At 43.7% G+C, this 21860-nt stretch overlaps 1 protein-coding gene across 11 annotated transcripts in view; it reads left to right on the forward strand.

Moving 5' to 3' along the window:
* DNM1 (dynamin 1) overlaps positions 1-21860 on the forward strand; it is a 62985-nt gene that overhangs the window by 10079 nt on the left and 31046 nt on the right. For all 11 annotated transcript variants that reach the window (XR_005009902.1, XM_036750613.1, XM_036750615.1 and 8 more), the window contains exons 2-8: positions 8673-8746; positions 9081-9230; positions 9507-9710; positions 9815-9913; positions 10002-10162; positions 21013-21155; positions 21383-21518. Coding sequence is in view for 10 of the 11 variants with exons in the window: in XM_036750613.1 (XP_036606508.1) it covers positions 8673-8746; positions 9081-9230; positions 9507-9710; positions 9815-9913; positions 10002-10162; positions 21013-21155; positions 21383-21518 (967 nt within the window). In the remaining variant the exon portion in view is untranslated. The remainder of the gene's footprint in view (positions 1-8672; positions 8747-9080; positions 9231-9506; positions 9711-9814; positions 9914-10001; positions 10163-21012; positions 21156-21382; positions 21519-21860) is intronic.

The following is a 21860-nucleotide window of genomic DNA, read 5'->3' on the forward strand; positions in this document are numbered from 1 at the left end:
AGGTGAAAAATAAGATGCTTCATTCTGCACTCAGAGTTCATCAGCTGTCTCTCTGAAGATAGACAGCATTTTTTATTGTAAGTCTTTTGGAATTGTTTGCATCAGTGTATTGATCACAGTAAACAAGTTTTTCACTGTTGATCATTATTACAATATTGTTGGTACAGCGTACAATATTCTCCTGGCTCTGCTCACTTCAGTTTGCATCGGTTCATATATGTCATCCCATGTTTTTCTGAAACTGTCCTGCTCATCATTTCTTAAGCTATCCATTTAAAAAAATCTTTTGCCCCACTGGTCACTTCTCCCATAAGCCAGACATGTTTCAGCATCTGCAGGCCCAAGTCAGTTGCCTATGTGCTGCACATACTCAGAAACCAATCTCTTCCTTTGACATCCCTTTCCTTGCCCCCCAACATTTTTCCCTGTTGCCCTAGGCTGAGAAAACAGAAGCCTGGGGTAGAGGTTGCGGGGAGGAAGGGTTCATGGACTTTAAGCTCAGTGTGAATCAACAGTATAGCATGACAGCCAAAAAAGTTAATATTATTTTTGTTTGTGTTGAGAGAGAGGCATAGTGTCCAGAATGGGCAAAGTCACGATTTTGCCTTCCCTCTGCCTCGGACAGACCACTTAAAGTATTGTGTTTAGTTCCAGACACTCCAATTTAGGAAAAACATTGACAAATTGGGCTTCATCCAGAGGATGGCAACCAGAATGGTGAAGGGCCTGTACGGGCCACCCCATTGACCACAGGGTGTGCAGTGATGTTGGGCCTGGAGGACAGGAGATATAACAGTTGTCCTCAGTATTTGAGGGACTGTCAGGCAGAGACACTGGTCTTGCTCTGCTCAGCTTTTGAGGGCAGAATGAGAAGCAGCAGGTAAAAGTTGCAAAAAGACAGATTTCAGCAGATGAAGAGCTATTTCCTAACCACCACAGGGGCCCCAAAGTAGGATGGGCTGCCTCAAAAAGGAGTGAGCTCCCTATCCCTGGAGGCCTCAAGGCAGAGGCTGGATGACCATTTGTCGGGGCAGATCTCTGAAGTTCCTTCCACTTCTAAGGTTTAGTGACCCTTTGATATGCCTATACAGCACCATCCGTTCCAGTTCCTCTCCCTCACTCACCCTAACTCAGGACTGCCAACAACCACCTCCCCTCCCCTCCAAAAACACCCCTTCATCACAACATAACTTATGTTTTTATTCAAATCCAACACTGAAGGAGTCAAAGGAAGAGGCAGCTTTCTTTTGAACAGTAGCTCCTGCCTCATTTTTCTTGAATTCCAGTCCAAGAAAAAGTCAGGCAGTGGTTCTAAGAAGGAAGTTGAGTGCCGATATGTGTTAGTGTCGAATTTGGCACAGGAGCTCTACCATTTCTACCAGGCTTCTGTGAGCTCGAGCTTGAGCTTGGAAAGAAATCAGCTAACAGGCAAGTGTGACTTAGAATGGAAATGGGAAATGGGGCTTCTCAGCCAGCTTCTTCTGCCTGGTGTTCTAAACTTGTTTCTTCCTTCCTTTCCCCTCTCCCCTAAGGGAGGGGGATTTCCAGCAGAACAGCCCCACCTGGGAGAGAAGAGACCTTGACGTTCCACCCCTAAATGGGTCTTCTACTCCTTTGTTAGGGTATGGCTGCAAAAGTGAGGCAGACCCATTCTTAAGGTTAGAAACTGTTCCTGAAATCCATGAGACCAGTGAGTCAGACATACCCACAACCATCCCTCCTGGGGAAGACGGGGGAAAAGAACACAGAGGGATTTGTGAATCCAGCCAACCACAAATTCCTCCCATCCTGTCTTTCCTCGGGGGAGACCATACCCACCCCATTCCTCTAGAGCAGGAGGGCACCTTTGTGATCATTCAATCTGCTTCTTTTCCAGTTGTGGAAACTGAGACCCAGAAAGGGAAAGTCACTTGTACAAGGTCACCCAGAAAGTCTGTGGAAGAGCCAAGGCCAGAACTCAGCTCTCTTAACTACCAGGCCAGTATTCTTTCTAGACACAAGACTGTCCCGCCCTTAGCAGCCAAAACTCCTTCTCCTCCACAACGGTCTACCTTATTCATATCAAATCCCTCTGTTCTAGCCTTCCCAATGCAACCAACCTCAATGCGATGGGGTAATAACCAGACTGCATTTAGTGATCTCAAAGCACCCAAAGGAGTCAATACCTTTCTCTCTTTTCCTCTTAACCCCAAGCTCTCAGGCATGGTTAACATTGTTCCACAAGCACTGGAGCCCCTGGAAAGAGTCATTAAATGCTACCTGTTCACATGGCAGTGCCCCTTTTGGTGGCCCATCTGTTTTGAGCAGAGGCTATAGGACAGAACAGAATAGCAGCTATTGGGGTCACTGGGCTCCAGATCCAGCACCTGAGCCATGCTGGGCTTGTTTCTATTACCTCTTTTTTCCTGGGTAGTTTGGGGATGATGGAGATATTCCCTATAAAGTGCTCTGAGCTCCTTGGAGATATCATTTTTCTCTTTTTATGCCTGGTGTGTGTTTGAGGATGAATCAGCAGATGGCAAGGAAATCACTTTCTCAATCTCCCTGTTCACTTTTTACCATCCCCCAATCTTACCAGCCCTTAATAATGAGAGCTAGCGTTGCCCCATCCACACTCTCCCACACCTCTGTCAGGGGCAGTGAGGAGGTGTCTGGTGGGGGTGGCCACTACTCTCTGGGTGCCCTATTATTGGCTGTCCCCCATGTCCAGCCTCTGATGCCATCAGGGAGGGAATGGCACCCCTCTGGCATACTGAGAGAGGCGGGTAAGCTTGGCAAGCTCCCTGGACGCATGGTAGGAAGCCTGCCAGGAGGAGTCGAGGAAAGGAGGAATAGGGAACTAGCTTTATTGAAGAGTGGTCAGATTGTATCTCTGGGAAGGGGAAGGAACCACAGAGATGGACTGGAAATAGGAAACAGGAGTTTCCCATCTCTGACCACCCAGAGCAGAGATTGAAGGAACTGGGCTGAGAAGTAAGACCCCTGGGTTCCAGGATGCCCCACGGAATCAGATGAGAGCTGGTCCTTAGGGAGGCACACCCAGAAATCTAGGAATTAGCTGTTAGGCTCTGCTGCTGTTCCTGGCAACCCACTTTGGCCTCTTTGAGGCAGCTTAGTGGCACAGTGGGCACGGAGCCAGGAAGACTGTAGTTCAAATTCGGCCTCAGAAGCTTAACTAGTTGTGTGATCCTGGGCAAGTCACAACCTCTGTCTGCCTCAGTTTTCTCAACTATAAAATGAGAATAATAATAGCCTCTATCTCCCAGGGTTGTTGTGAGGATCAAATGAGAAAATATTTGTAAAGTACTTAGCACAGTGCCTGGCACATAGTAGGTACTTAATAAATGCTCATTCCCTTCTTTGTCTGGAGTGTAGTTAAAGAGAAATCAGAGCTCCTTTCTGAAGGAGAGTTACTCTGAGATAAAGAATCTGCCAGGCAGAACAGCATCTAGGACCCCGACCTAGAGAAACTCCGGACTCTTCTCCTGATCTTCCTTCCCCTTTCTGGGTCTTGGTTTTCCCATCTGTAAAGTGGGGTGGTTTAACTAGAATCTGAAATTAGAATATTAGAGTCAGAAAGAACTTTGGAAATCATTTGGTCCATCCCTCTTATTTCAGAGATAAGAAGCCTCATTCCCATGCAGGAGAAATGACTTGATCAGAGTCGTATAGTTAATAAGGGACCTTCTTTTAGTTCTCATAGTTTATCTCATCTCTCTCTCTCTCTCTCTCTCTCTCTCTCTCTCTCTCTCTCTCTTTCTCTTCTCTCTTTCCCTTCTTATCTCTCTTTCTCTCTCTTCCTCTTTCTCTTTTCTCTCTTCCCTCTTTCTCTTCTTTCTTTTTCTTCCTTTCTTTTCTCTCTTTCTCCTCTCTCTCTCTCTCTCTCTGTCTCTGTCTCTCTCTCTCTCTCTCTGTCTCTCTCTGTCTCTCTCTCTCTTTTTCTCTGTCCGTCTGTGTCTCTGTCTCCCTCCCTCTCTTGATGTCTTTTGTTTTCATTATCACACTCATTTCCAAATATATACCTTCCCCTTTAGCTACCCATATGGTCTTCCCTTATAACAAAGATTAAAAAAGGAAACGGAACAACAGTTCAGCAAAGCCGACCAATACATTGACTAGGTTTGACGGTATGTGCAATATTTTACATCCATAGTCCCCCACCTCTCCAATGAAGAGAGGGAGGTGCATTTTCTCAACTGTGAGTCTCATTCTATGATTCTCATTCTAAAATTACGTGACTTTGACTCACATCCTTGAATTCCGTGACTCTCCCCAAGAGCTTGGAGGAAAGATAGAGAGTTCTTTTTGGACCAGTGCCTTGAAGGTTTCTCTGACTGTCACCTAGAAGGATGGAGAGGCCCAGACATTACCGACTATGCATATATCATATTCTCTGCTCCCTTATAGAGAGCAGTGATTCTCACTGGGAAATTCCTGGCCCAGGCTGTCCCCCTGCCTGTAATCTCTGCTTCCCTTTAAGCTGATTGTCCTTTTAATAGCTCAGGTGGTAGGCATTACCCGAGAGAACCAGGGCCTGGGGGAAGCCTCAGCTTCCTGGGGACAAAGGCTCTGAATATCTAGCTGGACTGAGCACCCTCTCTCTGAACCCTGCTATGTATACCCCCTCTCTTTTTTTGGTAGGTTTGAGGAGGCAGTCAGAGCCAAGGCATCTCAGAGTCCTGTTGTCAGGGTGAGGACCTGGATGTCTGAGTGTTGGGAGGTGAGATATTAAAAAATAGCAGAATTGAGATCTTGGGATAGAAGATGGGACTATGTCCTGCCCTCCCCCAATCTGTCTGTCTATCCATCCCTGCTGAACCATAGAGCCTCCAATCTAGGCTTTTCCTCCCCCAGCTCCTAGGACCAGGGAAGTCTGCTGCCATCAGGCTGATCTATTGGTTCAGAGTAGAGGTGGGGGAGGTGGTGGAGATCGGTTCCATTTCTGGGAGGGGGGAGTGCTTTGTGGTTTTCTTCTTCTCTGGGCTTGTTTCCATGGGAACTGGCTGTTGCCATGGTGTTGCTGGGCGAGGAGCTGGCCAGGTGGGGGTTCCGCCTCTATGTTAGTAGAGGGTTTGGGGGAGGGAACTGATGAGTGCACCTCCATCTGGGGACTCCATATCTCCCTCAGCTCATCTTCCTGCTCCCGCTTAGGCCATGACATTTGGTCCCTCTGCCTTTATTGGACTGGTCCCTCTCATCTCCATTCTTCATCCCCTGCCTGACAGAAAGAAGCATTATTTTTCACTGTCCCCTATAGCTTTCGGATATATGACTCTATGACTACCTTAATAAGTCTGTTTAGCTATTCCAAAACAGGATGCCTTTTCTCTTCTGTTTTTCCCTGGTCCTCTCACTGACAGGTGGACAAGCCCCCCTGCCTCCGCTTTCTCCTGATCTTTCCTCCCATGGTTTGGTGGAGTCTTGAATTCCCTTCCCTCTTTCCCACCTTTTGTAGGTATGGAAACGGTGCCCAGAGCAGGGCTGAGGTGGAGCTGAGGAGAAATCCTTCCTAGCTTCTTACCCCAATCCTCGAGGTAGACAGAGAATCTTTGGTTAGATGTAGATGTGGGAAGCAGGTATATCAGTGCACACCTAGGCAACCCATCCATCGACAAGGATTTATTAATCACCGACTACGTGCCAAGCACTGTGCTAAGTTCTGAGGATACAAAGACAAGTCAAACCATCCCTGACTTTAAGGAGCCTATATTCTAAGGGGTGGGTGGATGGATCTAGGGACTCAATATAATAACTCATATTTCTTCAGTACTTTGAAGCTTACAAAGTATTTTCTTCACAACAACTTTGTGAATAGGTGAGATAAGTTTTACTAGCCGCATTTTATAGTCACTTTCTCTCTTGCTAGAGAGAGTGATGCCTCAGATGAAATGCCTCGGACACTTATTAGCTGTGCAACCTTGGGCAAGTCACTTAACCCTGTCTGCCTCAGTTTCCTCATCTGCAAAATGAGCTGGAGAATGAAATGGCATCTCTGCCAAGAAAACCCCAAGTGGGGTCATGAAGAGTTGGACACGACTGTAATGGCTGAACAACAACAGAGTGATGCATAACCTGGGTGCCCTACTGGTACCCACACTATATCAGGAAACTAAAGCTCAAGCTACACGCTTTGGGCAAGTCTTTTATCCTCTCTGGGCCCCCAGGCAACTCTCTGAAGACTAGAAATTGCCTGAACAGTTGAAGATCTGGGCTAGTGAAGGGAGTTTCCTTATCTTGAGGAATGAAATCACAGGTCTGGACCCATTCAGAAACAATAGCCCAGAGAATATAGTGACTAGTCTAGGGTCATGAAAGCTAGTACATGTGGAAACTGAGAGCAAAAATCATTGTTTTGGGGGCAGCTAGGTGGTACAGTGAATAGAGTAACGGCCCTGGAGTCAGGAGGACCTGAGTTCAAATCTGACCTCAGACACTTGACATGCACTAGCTGTGTGACCTTGGGCAAGTCACTTGACCCCAATTGTCCTGCCTTCCTCCCTTCAAAAAAAAATCATTGTTTTCCAACTCCAAGTCCTCTGCTCTTCTCATAATTCCATGCCTCTCTTTAAGTGGGCATCTTGTCCCTATCCCCCACTGCCTTCCCTTCCATTCCCTGTCTAAGGAAGGACAGTCCATTTTTGTAGCCCCTATCACTCGTGACATAAGCTGGAGGAAGAGAGCCTCTGTGCCTGGGATGTGCCTACCCCGTCCTGGCACCCTTGGGACACTTGGAAGTGGAACCTTGGATGAAACTTGTGACTTCCTGACCTGACACCAGGCCTTTCCCTGTCCTTACTACCTCCCACCCCATCTCCACAGTCCCTGTGTACAACTGGTGGTGTGTACCAGCTGAGGAACTCAGGGTTCCACCCTCTAGACTCTGAATAGAGCAGGGCCTGCTTTTTAGGACACAGCTCCTGTCTGTCAGCTTCCCCTGAGACAATTCTCCTTTCCAGCCCTTGCTGATTCATCCGGAGAAATCATGGTGCCTTCGCTGAGCCCTGCTCAAGTGGGTGGGCAGGAAGTGGGGGTGGAGAGGGGACCACACTACTGAGGCAGGCACAGGTAAACAGGCTTGTAGCCTACGGCAGCATGGTTTATAGGACAGAGTTGAGACATTCGGGATTCCTGGGTTCTGTTTGCCCCTCTGCCACTCAAGTCTTTATGGCCCAGACAATTTACTTCACCTCGGTATCTTGTTCTGTCTATGACATGGAGGGCTTGAACTAGGTGATCTGTAAGGTCACATTTGACTCTAAAATTCCACGTCTCTGTCATCTTGTGACTTCTTCATTCCATCAGCCTTGATAGCTACTCTATTCCTACCCAAACTCAGCTGCATCGCTGCTGCCTCGGGATAGTCTGATGGGCCAGGCTCAGAGGTTGGAGGAAGGGAGGGCTGAAGGCAGGAAGCCCAAGTCAGAGGGGTGTGGCAAAGGATTGAAAGTCAGCAAAAAAGACAGGGAGTGATGAAGGACTGAAAGTCAGCAAAAAGACAGGAAAGACCAAAGAAAAATGGGAGGAAGAGGAAGTGGTATAAGTCTGGGGCACCTTTCTCTTGTCCTGGGCATCCGGATTGTGACTCTGGAACTGCAGAAAATACAGCCATCCCTCATTCCCTGCCATATCCAGGACTGAGAACTGACAGGGGAGGGGAAGTGAGGAGACCCCTTCCCTTTCCCCAGGGTGGTTTGTGCTTGGTGGGCTTCATTAGATTTTTGGCTTACAAACTATGACTAGTGGAAGTCCATGTGCCTTGGGGAGTAGAATACTTCTGGTGTATGATCTGCGATTCAGTTTCCTCTCTTTTTCATATTATTTTTCTTAATAAATTTTTATTGATATTTTCTGTCACTTACATCACTATAGTTTTCCCATGTATACCCTTCCCCTCCTATTGAGCCAACTCAGACTCAGTTTCTTCTTGTTGACTGGAAGATGTCAGGGTTCAGGTCAGGATTCTGTGAGTCTATTGATAAGCAGCAGACACACATAAGAGATACCTGGGAAGCCCTGTCATTGACTGTAACCCATATCTTCTTGAAACAATCAATCAGTCATTCAAGCATCTACTATGTGCCAGGCACTGCTCTAGATACTGAGGATACAAAAACATGACATAAAATGTTCCTTGCTCTTACAGAGCATCCATTCTACCAGGATAAACAACATATACACATAAAGAAATTAAAAGCATATAAGGTAAATTAAAAATAATTTCAGCTGGGAAATAGGGAAAGGTTTCTCTTTGCTGGTGGCACTTGAAGGGATCCCTGAAGGAAGCTAAAGATTCTAAGAGATGGAGGTGAGGAAGAAGATGTGGATAGCCTGTGTAAAGGGATGAGGTCTAGAGATGGCATATTGGGTTTGGGGAGGAGCAAGCAGCTCTGTTCAGCTGGACCATTGAGTTCATGAGAGAGTAATGTGTAAGAGAGATCTGTACCCATTTATACTTTTTATGGTTGGCATTTCCTCATTATTTTTTCTCTTTTTCCTACCCCTTCTGCTGTTATGGTTTTACTCTGGGCCAGGGTGGAGGAGGGAAGGGTCCTTTCTGGAAACTGGTTGGATACTCAGGTGTTCTTGGAGCAGTGATTCTCAGGATGGAGTATACCCCTTGGAATAGATGAGGGGAGACCTTTGCCCTTCTCAGACATCCTTTTCTGATGTAGGGACTTCCTGCCCCGTGGATCTGGTATTGTGACCCGCCGGCCTCTGGTCCTGCAGCTGGTGAATGCCACCACAGGTATAGGCTATAAGGGGTGCCCTACCAATCTCCTAGTCCATACACTGAAATAACTCAGACTTGGATTCTCTTGAAACTCAGCTGCCTGGGTGTTCCTTGGAAGGTTTGGGGTGGAGGCAGGGAAAGGATCATACCTTAGCGTGGAATATATCTTGCTGGGGATGGAAGAAGCTAGGAAACTAGTGTGATCCTCTAGAGGAAGGCTGAGGGTGGTACTCCCCTGGGGAGAGGAGAAAAATGCATGTGCATGGGGTGAAGGGACTGACGATGGGAAAGGAGGGATGATTCCAGGAGCCAAAAGTGACCTTCTCATCCACTCTGTGCCCTGGGACAGAATATGCTGAGTTTCTCCACTGCAAAGGGAAGAAGTTTACAGACTTTGAGGAGGTCCGGCTTGAGATCGAGGCAGAGACTGACCGTGTCACTGGCTCCAACAAGGGCATTTCAGCAGTGCCCATCAACTTGCGGGTGTATTCTCCACATGGTGAGAAAGTGGTTTAGGAGGGCTGCTGCCTTTGGTCTCTGCACCTACCCCCTTAGGAATCTTCCCCCTGGGCTCCTTCCATTTTCTGACTTCTGCCTTTGGCCACACCTAAGTTAGAATCTTCCCTGAAATGTACATCTTTTCTCACTCTTCCCATGTCTTGCAGTCCCCCTTTTGCAATGTCCCTGGGCTTTGTCCTTCTAATGATTTTTCCCCTTGGCCACTGCTCTCTCCAGTTCCCCCACTGATTCCATCCTCTTGACTGCCCCTGTCCAGTGCTGAACCTGACCCTGGTAGACCTTCCAGGAATGACCAAGGTTCCAGTGGGGGATCAGCCTCCGGACATTGAGTTCCAGATCCGTGACATGCTTATGCAGTTCGTCACCAAGGAAAACTGTCTCATCCTGGCTGTATCCCCTGCCAACTCTGACCTTGCCAACTCTGATGCCCTCAAGATTGCCAAGGAGGTTGATCCTCAAGGTAAGACCTGGCCCTATCACTAGACGGGAGGGTTGGTATACCCCATCCTGGTGATGCCAAGGTGGGAGCTGAGAAAAACTGACATTTTCATCTTCTCTCCTCAGGACAACGTACTATAGGGGTCATCACTAAACTAGATTTGATGGATGAAGGGACCGATGCCCGAGATGTTCTCGAGAATAAGCTGCTGCCCCTGCGGAGAGGTAGGGGTATTCCCTTTGTGCCCTGTGGAATGATCCCTAACTCAGGGGGAAACTGCATGACCTTTGATGTCTGAACCTGGTCCCACAGGCTACATTGGAGTGGTGAATCGGAGCCAGAAAGATATTGATGGCAAAAAGGATATCACAGCAGCCCTGGCAGCTGAACGAAAGTTTTTCCTGTCTCACCCATCTTACCGCCATCTGGCTGAACGCATGGGCACACCCTACCTACAGAAGGTCCTGAACCAGGTATTCAGGCAGATTATTAGGGACCCTGGGTGGGTGGGGTAGACAGAGGAATCTGGTGGTACTGGAAAGTGACCCAGGACATTCAGGAGGTGAAAGTCAGGGACTGTAAGCCAACATAGTTTATTTATGTGAAAAGACAGAATATATTTGAACTAGCTAGCTGGGTGACCTTGGGTAAGTCTCTTTCTTCCCTTCTCTGGGGCCTAGCTTTCCCATCTGTTAAATGAAGAGTGGGATTGGTTGGTCTTTGGAAGTCTCTTCTAGCATTAACATGCTGAGACTCTGTGACTCTTGTAGACCCTATAGCATTTCCTAAGTCACTTTCTCCTCTTTTCAGTTAGAAACTCTGGGGTTTGGCCTGCCAATTTCCCTTCCCAACTACCACCTGCCATTCTTCTATTCAAGATTCTCTTCTTCCTGTTCCAATCACTTTAGAATAGTATGTAGGTCTGTAAGCTTCTCCTGTCCCTAAAAGCAATAGATAGTTGCACTGAGGTCTAAAAAAGTGTTTTTACTATTAGTGATTACAGGAAAACAGAACATGAATGATTCAAAGAGACTGGAAATAGGAAAATAATCTCTTGAAAATTCTCCATAGTTCTCACTGGAAAATCAAATGGAGCTGGGTCTCCTCCGTCACGTCCTTCCCTGAATCTTATTTTCTCTCTAACTTTGCCAGATCCTTGATTTTTCTCCTTTTAAAACAATGTACTTTTTGTTTAAATGTCATTTTAAATGTATTTTTAAAAATTCTTAACTTAACAAACACCAAAATCCCAAGAGCTTTTTCATATACAAAGGTCATAAAAGAGGAGTGCATGTGAAATCGTGAATCTCTATTTCATTTGACTCATTTTTTAAAGTGTGCAGTAAATTCAATGTTATTTTCAGAGCTATTCTGCTTCTCTTTCCTTCCTTCTGAACTTCTTATCTGTACACTTAAAAATGTTGTCACTTGCTTATTTTTTATTTTTCTTCTTTATTTTGGCATCACTGCACCCTTTCCTTTTAAATCCCCCCCCCAATTAAAAAGAAGAAGAGAAATCTCTTTTTAATACTTAATCAGTCATTCAAAACAAACCCCCAGCATATCCACATCTAAAAATATACGTGGCTTTCTTCACCTTGTGTTTATCACCTCTCTGTCAGGAGGTGGGTAACATGCTTCATTAAGAGATAGCTAGGTGCTATCCCAGTGGATAGAGTGCTGGACCTGGAGTCAGGAAGACCTGAGAGACACTTCCCTCAAAGCATCGCGAGGAAGACCTGAGTTCAAATTTAGCCTCAGACCCTACCTGTGTGACATCCCCAGGCAAGTCACTTAACCCCAGTTTCCTCAAATGTGAAATGGAGATACTATTAGCGTCTACCTCCCATTGTTGTGGATCAAATGAGATAATATTTGTAAAATCTTTAGCATGGTGCCTGCCACCTGGATAAATGCCTGTTTCCTTCCTTGTTTCCTTCTTCCATCAAAGGTCCTCTGAATGGTCATTGCAGAGGTCTTAAGATTTTTATAGTTCTTTTTCTTTACAAGATTGTTGTCATTTTATAATTTGTTCTGTTTCTGCTCACTTCACTCTGCATCAGTTTATACACTGTGTACGTAGATATACATATATACACAAAACACACATCTATACTTAGATGCATATATGGATATAGATAGAGAGATACACACATACATATATATGCATCGCTTTCCTAGAATCGCTGAAAACATCTCTTTCATCATTTCTTATGGTGCAAACATATTCTTTTACGTTCATATACCATAATTTGTTCAACTATTCCCTTATTTATGGGTACCCCTTAGTTTCCCATCTTTTTCTTTTAATCCCTTCCTTTACAACCTTCTAAATTTGAAGTTTGTTTTGCTTTTGATTATGCAGTATTGTCAGCCCTCCTAATATCTCCCCAGTATCATCTGCCTTCTTAACCCTCCCTCCTTATTCCTGCCTAGTTCTCTGTTGAATGTGATATATTTTCTATATCAAACTCTCTCTCTCTGTGTGTGTGTGTGTGTGTGTGTGTGTGTGTGTGTGTGTGTATTCAACCTTCCTTTTTCCAGGTCAGATAAGGGTGAGGTTCATCTGATACCTGCCTGCTCTCCCTGCCCCTTCATCCATGTTTGTATACTCTTTTTAAAAATTAGTTTTTATTTTATTTTTAGATTTATATTCTTTTTTTTCTTTCTTTTTTTGGTTACATTTTAAATTTTGAATTGTCTTCCTCTCTCTATCCCCACTGCGCACTAGAGAAGGCCATCATTTGACACAGATTTATAAATATATGTAAAAGCATACTATGCACACTGCTGCTTATCGTTTCTTCCTCTGGAAGTGGATAGTGTCTTCCTTCATGGGCCCTTTATAGTTGATATGAGTATTTGTAGTACTCAGAATAACTTGATTGTTCACAATTATTCTCTGAACAATACTGCTGTTACTGCATAAAGTGTTCTCTTGGTCCTACCCACTTCACTTTTCATTATTTCATACAAGTCTTTCCATGTTTTTCTAAAATCAACCTGCTCGTCGTTTCTTATGGCGCAGTATAGCCCTCCCTCCCTCACATCAAAGTCAGCTGCAAGTCATGTCACCATTTCCCTGATGTCATGGTCCTCTTTGAGAACGAACAACAAACACAACAACAGTGCAGTGATATTCCATCATAATCATATACCACTTTTTTAGCCCTTTCCCAGATGGACATCCCCTCAATTTCTGGTTCTTTGCCACCACAAAGAGAGCTGCTACAAATATTTTAGAACATATAGGTTCTTCTTTTTCCCCAATCATCTTGGGAAACAGACCTCATAGTGGCATTGCTGTGTCAAAGGGTATATACACAGTTTTATAACTCTTTGGGCATAATTCCAGATTGCTTTCCACAGATTTATACTCTTTCCTTTCCATCACCTCCTCTCCCCTTCCACCTCCTACTAAGAAAACAGGAAAAACAAAACCCATTACAAACATCTATAGTTAAGCAGTGGATAGAGCGCCAGGCCTGGAGTCAAGAAGACTCACCTTCGTGAGTTCAGATTTGGCCTCAGACACTTACTAGCTGTGTTACCCTGGGCCAGTCACTTAACCCTGGTTTCCTCAGTTTCCTCATCTGTAAAATGAGCTAGAGAAGGAAATGGCAAATTACTCCAGTATCTTTGCCAAGAAAACCCCAAATGGGGTTGTGAAGAGTCAGACACGAGTGAAATGACTGAACAATAGTCAAGCAAAACAAATTCTCACATTAGCCATGTCCCAAAAAATGTCTGTCTCAACATGTACTCTGAGCCCATCACGTCTCTAGCTGGAGGTGGTAGCATGCTTCATCATGAGTTCTCTGGAGTTGTGGTCGGTCATTGTGTTGATTAATGCTCCTAAGTCGTCAAAGTTGTTTGTCTTTACAATATTGTTGTTATTGTATACGTAGTTCTTATGGTTCTGCTCACTTCACTTTGCATCAGTTTTTGTATCCTCTTCTTCTAAAATCTCTCAATTATGATAAATAATAAGTTCCATTTATGCCTTTCCCCTTTCTATCCTACTGCATTCCTTTTACCTTTCCTTTTCTTTTCCCTCCTAAAACTATCAGAAGGGAGCCAGTACACACCCAGGTCCTCTGTTTGTTTAACTTGCTCTGTGTCCTTTGAAGACATTAAGTTTCTGAAAGAGTACTTGTTTTTTCTCCTTCGGTTAAAATATTAGCTCCTGGGGGCAGCTGGGTGGTACAGTTAGTAGAGCACCCACCCTCAAGTCAGGAGGACCTGAGTTTCAAATCCAGCCTCAGACACGTGACACACTACCTGTGTGACCTTGGGCAAGTTACTTAACCCCAATTGCCCTGCCTTCCCCCCTCTAAAAAAAATTAGCTCCTCATTGTCATAGAGCCCCTTCCAATTGCTTACATAAATGTACCTTTCTGGGCTTCTCTCGACTCTTGTGTATGCCTTTTGACTATTCAACTCTGGTTTTTATTCTATTAATGTCCATTTTCTATCTATAGGATTTTACTCTGTTTTTCTGAATAAATTAGTTTTGATTTCTAGTCTATATCTTTTTTTTTCTTTTGGAATATTGTACTCCTAGATCTCTCTTTAAAAGTAGAAGCTGCTATATCTTGTGTGATCCTGACTGTGGTTCCTTGGTACTTGAGTTCTTTCCTTCCAACTACTTGCAATAATTTTCTTTCATGTTGGAGCTTTGGATTTTAGTCATGGAGTTTTTCCTTTTAGGATTTCTTCTACAAAGTGATTGGTGCATTCTTTCTATTTTCATTTTACCTTTTAGTTCTAGTAGATCTGGGCATATATACCATATACATGTATGTGTATGTATATATACACATATATGTATGTACATTTTACATATGTATATATGCATATAGCAGATATCTTACATTTTCTTATATTTTTTAATCTTTTGATTTTGTTCTAATATTTCTTTTGGTCTATAGAGACATTAATTTCTGTTTGGACTGTGTCAGTACTATATTTACTTAGGTAAAGCTTATCACTTTGTTTTCTAAGATATTTATTCTCCTTTCTACTTCTTTATTTCAAAACTTTATTTTCATTTCTTAAAATTGGTTGCTAAATATCTTCTAGATATTTATGTAGTCCTTGTAGAAAAATCCTTTTTCTTTCTCCTTTGAGTCTCCATTTCAGTTGTTATGAAGTTACTTTCTTCTAGGTTGGATCTTTGATTATTTCTGGATCGATAATAATTATTTATGGTGGTTTTTGTCTTCTTTAGCTTACTTATCTCTCCTGACTTGGAGCTTTGTGTCAGCACCAGGCTCTGCCTTCTTCTGTGCTTTTGGGTGGGATGGTTGGCCCTGCTTAGTTTTGCCCTGGGTCCTCTAGGTTCCCATGCTGACTGACTTAGCACTCAGAGTTGTCTCCCAGGGTAGGTTTGAGTCTCTCCTGTATCTTCGAGGTTCCGAGCGCTAGACCTCCAGGGCCCTCTATAGTAGAGATTTTTAACTTTTGTGTGTGTGTGTGTGTCATATCCTGTTTGGCATTCTAATGAAGGCTATGTATTCCTTTTCAAGATAATGGTTTTAAATGCGTAAAATAAAATATATAAGATTACAAAGCAAACCAATTACATCAAAACATATTTTTTAAAATATTTTTTAAGTCCACAGACCTTGGGTTAAGAATTCCTGCTCTATGGCACCTTAGGACAGAATCCCGGGCCTAGAATGGCTTGATTTGAGCTCTGCTTCACCTGGGACTAGTTGATGCTACTTCCAGTCACTCCCATGGTTCAAACCTGCTTTTGGGCCACACTGATGCTTTCTTGTAGGAAGCCCCTGCTTTCTTGCTGCATTGGCCATAGAGCCTTGCAGGCTTTCCAGTGGTATCTCCAGTTTGGTATTGTATTTGGTAAGGCTGGGAGGCTTCTACCTTGGCTTTGTTTGTTGGCCTGTATCCTAATTCCTGTGAGCCTCTGGATGACTTTTTGTGCAGTTCGTGGTAGATGTAATTACTTACTATATATAATTTATTGAGGATTTCTTGAACGTCATTCAGTCTGGTGCTATTTTTATGTTTCTGCTGGAGTGAGTGTGTGGAAGCTGGCCTCTTTGCCTCTGTTCAGGAAGCCATCTTAGTCAGAAATTAGATTCCTTTCCTTTTTCCTTGGAGTTAGTGCTCTCGAGTCCTTGTCACCCTCCTCCTTTTCCTAATGAAGATTTTCCGTTTCATTCCTCCTCCTACCTTCCCTCTCATTCCTCTGAAGACCGTAAGACCCAGGTGTGCACAAGCATTAACGTAGGTCCCTGGGTCTACAAAAGACTCAAGTGAGATTCATTTTGTCAGGGAAAACTTCAGACGGGTCTTGTCCATTTCAATATTTTTTCACGTGAAAAGTTATGATAGATTGTTCCCTGACCGGGAGTAAGAGCAAACACAGCGAGCGTATCACTGAGCCAAGTTAAGAACACTGCTCACTCAAAAGCCCATCTTCTATCTTGAGTAGAGCTGGGATAATTTTGTAGTTAAGGATGGACAAGATGATCTCCCAGGGCTCTCTAATTTCTCAAGACCAACTAGAGATTTCCTTCCTATTAGGTCTCATGGAAGTGGGCTGCAACACAGTCAGGTTGGGGAGCCCCAAGAGCAAGGGCCCTGGGAAGGAGTGACCTCTGGGCCCCCACTGTCTTGGATCCTAAGGACTCCATACCTAGGCTCTAACCTACTGTCATCATCCCTCTAATATTCAGTCTCTCCTTATCTATTGGCTCCTTCCTTGCTTCCTACAAAGATACACATATCTCCCAATCCTTAAAAAAAAATCTCATTAGATCCCACCCTCTCGGTTATCCTATCTCTCTTCCCTTTATCAGCCAAACTCCTTGAAAAAACTATCTACACTCAGTACCTTTAGTTCCTCTCCTCTCATTTATCTCATTTTTAAAAACTATTATTTTTTAATTCATTTTTAAAATTTGGAACTCAAAATTTTAAAAAAGAGTGTTAAAATAAACAAATAATAATTTTTTAAAAGTCGATTTTCCCCCAATTAGCAAGCATTTGTTTTCTCTCTTCCCCACCCCTTCCCTTCCACTCTGGGGAAGGGGGAAAAACACCCTAGTACCAATTGACATATGTTTGTAAAGTACTTAGCATGGGGCCTGCCACATAGTAGGTACTATATAAATGTTAGCTATTATTATTTTTTAATTAATACATACAATTAAGCAGAACAAGTTCCCATATTGGCTGTGTAAAAAAAAAAAAAGATACCTCATTCTGCATATTTAGTCCATCATTTCTCTATCCGGAGGTGGGTAGCATTCTTAATTTAAGTCCTTTGGAATCAGGGTTGATCATTTAGTTGATTAGAGTTCATTTTTGTAATGCTGTGGTTATGTATAAATAGTTCTCCTGGTTCTGCTCATTTCATTCTGCATCAGTTTGTACAAGTTTTTCCAGGTTTCTCTGAAACTGTCCCCTTAATTGTTTTTTATAGCACAATAGTAGTTCATTACAGAAACTGTAATTTGCTTAGCCATTCCCAAACTGAAATGCATTGGTTTCCAGTTCTTTGCCACCACAAAAAGAGCTGCTATAAATACTTTTGTATTGAAAAGGACATATAGGTCCTTTTCCTTTTTTCTTGTTCTCTTTGGGTTATACACCTAGTAGCAATATTGCCAGGTCAAAAAGTATGCACAATTTAGTGACTTTTTAGGTATACTTCCAAATTGTTCTCCAGAATAGTTGGACCAATTCACAGGTCCAACAGCTCAGGACCCCTCCTCCCCAGCTCCTATTAAAGCAGCTATCAGAAAGACACTCAGAAGCAAGGGAATCAGTCCCAGCTTTATGAGAGCCAAGAAGTGGAAGGCAGGATTCTAGAGGTCACTCGTGCTCACTGCTCCCAGAGGCGGGGTGAATGGGCCTGGCGCCTGCCCACCTGCCTGGGGCTTAGAGGTGCTGGCCCACCAATGGCAATACATGTATGCAAAACAGTGCATCTATGTGCTAATTTTGTCTTCCATGTTTGTCAGTTTCCTTTTTTTTTCAACTTCCTAATCTGATAGGTAGAACCTCGGTGTTGCTTTAATTCGAATTTCTTTAATTATTAGTAATTTGGATTGGTTTTTTTTATATGATTATAGATACCTTGGACATATTCCTTTGACAACTACTTGTTCTTATCCTTTAATTATTTATCAGTTGGGGAATGGCTGTTGTTCCTATAAATTTGAAACAGTTCCTTATATATCTTAGAAAGAGACCTTTATCAGAGAAACTCACTACCGGGATTTTTTCCCCCCAATTAACTATTTCCCTTCTAATCTTAGCAGCATTTGATTTTCTTGTGAAAAAAATTTTAATTTTATATCATTTCAGTTATCCATTTTTATCTTCTGTGACCTTCTTTATCCCTTATTTGGTTAGGAATATTTTCTATTTCATGTATCCAAAATGTGACTTTTTATATCTAGGTTATAGTCATATGGAACTTGTCTTAGTGTTATACCGAGAGCAAGCAAGACATGCCACGGAGTATAAGTTTTAAATGGAGAAGTTTATTAGCCAGTGTCCGTTTAGGGGCAATTGACAGCCCAAATCAAAGCGGCAGGAGCTGGGGTGAAGACATAGTATTTATACAGAAAAAAAAGATACAGTGGTTAATTATCTCTTGAAGTTTACATATGTAAACTTCGGCAAGCCTGTACTTTTTATGACCACGATAAAAGGAACCTCCTGAATAGATTGTAAATACAACATATCAGATAGCTGACAAAGTGTCAACTGAAATTACAACCCAGAATCTCTGTGTCCAACTTGCCACAACTCCCAAAACATGGTAGGCTCAAGATAAGGCAGAAGTCATATAATTCAAGATAATGTCTAGGGCCGAGGCTTTCATCCTTAATGGCCATGATGCTCCAGCTTAGTCTGTTGACGCAAGATAGAGACATCTCTGAGCCCACTCAGTTAGACAAAAGAAGACCGTTAGGCATCAGGTTTTTTCTAGTTAATTAGCTTATATTCCTTAGAAAAGTCTTGGGGGCCCAAGGATACTTGCTGAACACCAAACAGCAGGAACTCAGTCTGTTTTTCTTATGCAAACTGGAGTTTTGAGTTAGGGGCTGGGGGCAGGGCTTTTCTAGCAATAGCTGGCTGCTCAGGCATCACATTAGATTATGGTAGAAGTATTGGTCTAACCCTAATTTCTGCTAGACTGCTGTCCATTTTTCTCCATGGTTTTTCATTAAATAGTGAGTCCTTATCTCCATCACTGGGGTCTCTGAGTTTGTCAAACAGTAGGCCACTGGATTTTTTTGCTTCTGTATGTAGTGTACCTAATCTGTTCCAGTGAATGACTTCTCTGTTTTTCAACCAGAACCAAATAATTTTAATCATTACTACTTTGTCATATAGTTGAAGATCTGATGCCACTAGGCCTCCCTCCTTCCCACTATTTCTCATTGTTTCTCTTGAGATTCTTGACCTTTTGTTCTTCCAGATGAATTTTGTTACAATTTTTCTAGTTCTATACAGTAATCTTTTGATGGTTTGATTAATAAGTGAATTGATTTAGGTCATAATGTCATTTTTATTATATTAACTCAGCTTACTCATATGTACTTAATATTTCTCCAATTACTTAACTTTTCCTCTAATTCTCTTCTAAACCTTCTGTAGTCTGTCTTCTAACCTCATCCTTCAACAGAACCTGCTTTTTTCAGTTACCACAGTCCTTTTAATTGTCCAGTCTGATTAATTGCCCAATCTAATGACCTTCTCTCAGTCCTCAGCCTTCTCAAACTCTCTGCAGCCTTTATTGCCGACCCTCTCCTCCTGGATACTTTGTCCACTCTAGGTTTTTGTGACACTGCTCTCTGTCCTCTCTTTCCTCCTACCTGTCTGATTGCTATTTCTCAGTCTGCTTTGGTGGGTTTCCATCTAGGTCTCACCCACTAGCTGGAGGTTTCTTCCAAGGCTCTGTCCTAGGTCCTCTGCTCTTTTCCCTCTATACTGTCTTGTGTGGTAATGTCCTCAGCCCCTATGGATTAAAATATCATCTCTATGCAGATATTTCCAGATCTATATGTTTAGGCTTCATCTCTCTGCTGAACTCCAGTCCCCCATCACCAACTGCCTTTTGGACATCTTGAATTACACGCGCTATAGATATCTCAAACTCAACACATCTAAAACAGAACCCATCTTTCTCCCCAAGCCCTCCCCTCATCCCAACATTCCCATTACTGTCAAGGATAATGCCATCCTCCCAGTCACCCTGATTTGAAATCTTGGTTTCATCCTCAACTCCTCCTCACTTGCACTCCCCGCCCCATCCAATCTGTTATCAGATCTCATCATTTTTACCTTCTCAACATATCCTGAATATATCCCCCTCCTCATCGTCATAATCATTTTCTGAGTAGTCTCTCTCCACTTTGATCCATCCTCCATTCAGCTACCAAAGTCATTTTCTTAACGCATAGATTTGATAATCCCAACCCCCTACTCAGTAAACTCCAGCGTCTCCCTTCCCTTCCTTTCTCTTCCCTTCCCTTCCTTTCCCTTCCCTTCCCTTCCCTTCCCTTCCCTTCCCTTCCCTTCCCTTCCCTTCCCTTCCCTTCCCTTCCCTTCCCTTCCCTTCCCTTCCCTTCCCTTCCCTTCCCTCCCCTTCCCTTCCTCCCTCCCTCCCTTCCTTCCTCCCTCCCTTCCTTTCTCAGTCAGGGTTAAGTGACCTGCTCAGGGTCACATAGCTAGTATCTGAGGTTGGATTTGAACTCAGGTTCTCCTGAGTCCAGGGCTGGTGTTCAATCCATTGTGTCACCTAGCGGCCATTCTTCCTACTTTTCTAGTTTTACTTTCTTCTCCCATCCATACACTCTATAATCCAATTACACTGGTCTACTTAACCGTTTCTCACACACAACACTTCATCTCCCATGGCATTCCCATCGCATGTCTTTGCAAAGACATGACTATACTCCATGTCTGGAATGCTTTCCCTCCTCCCTACCTCCTCTTGGCTTCCCTGGCTTCCTTCAAGATTCAGATCCAAGTTTTACCTTCTGTAGGCTTTTCTCAGTTTCTTATCACCTTCCATTGCCCCAAGATTATATCTCTAGCTCTGTCTATCTATCTATCTATCTATCTATCTATCTATCTATCTATCTATTTATCTCTTTTATATGTATCTAGTTATTTACTCCTCCATTAAAACATGAGCTCCTTCAGGACAGGGACCCTGTTTTTGCCTTTCTTTGTATCCACAGTTCGTAGCATAGTGCCTGGCACATAGAAAATGCTTAATAAATGTTTATTGACTTGCTGACTTTAACCCTTTCCCCCTCTTCTCTCTGAGTAGCAACTGACCAACCATATCCGGGACACACTGCCTGGACTTCGAAACAAGCTTCAGAGTCAGCTGTTGTCTATCGAGAAGGAGGTGGAGGAGTACAAGAACTTCCGTCCTGATGACCCCTCCCGCAAGACCAAGGCTCTGTTACAGTAAGTAGCCCCAGTCTGCCTCCCCTGGATCCCTAGCTTCTCCTCTCCCATCCCAGGCTCAGTCTCCCCTTCTGGTCTTACTGACTGACCCCCCCCAGCCTCATCTGATGTCCCATCATTCCATTCTCCTTCACTACAATTGTCTGGTCTGAAACCCACCCAGCTTCAGTTTTGTCTATGGCCCCAGATACTACCCCTTTCCTCATTTTCCTGTTTCCTCCTTCCAGGATGGTCCAGCAGTTTGCTGTGGACTTTGAGAAACGGATTGAGGGTTCGGGTGACCAGATTGACACCTATGAGCTGTCTGGAGGGGCCCGAATCAACCGCATCTTCCATGAACGTTTCCCATTTGAGCTGGTCAAAGTAAGTTCACTCCCAGTGAGGATGCCTTCCCTCTTTGAGCTTGACCCAGCTTCACCCAGACTGGCATTCCAAAGCCAGGAAGGAACTTTAGGAAACAGCCCATCGAATGTTAGAGCTGGAAGAGCCTTGGGAGCTTATCTAGTCTGACCCTCTCAATTTCCTCCTGAAAAGACTTAGGCCTAGAGACAGAAAGGGACGAGCTAAAGGTCTCACAGATGGTAGAGCTGGAACTTGGAACCTAAGACTCCTAAACTTTAATCTAGCACTTCTTCCACTAAAGCACACCGGCTGCCTAATGCTCGGTCCCCACTCTCTGCAAGACTGTTAGGCGATCTGCTTGGA

This window comes from Trichosurus vulpecula, chromosome 3, assembly GCF_011100635.1.
Source record: "Trichosurus vulpecula isolate mTriVul1 chromosome 3, mTriVul1.pri, whole genome shotgun sequence".
Classification (NCBI taxonomy): Eukaryota; Metazoa; Chordata; class Mammalia; order Diprotodontia; family Phalangeridae; genus Trichosurus; species Trichosurus vulpecula.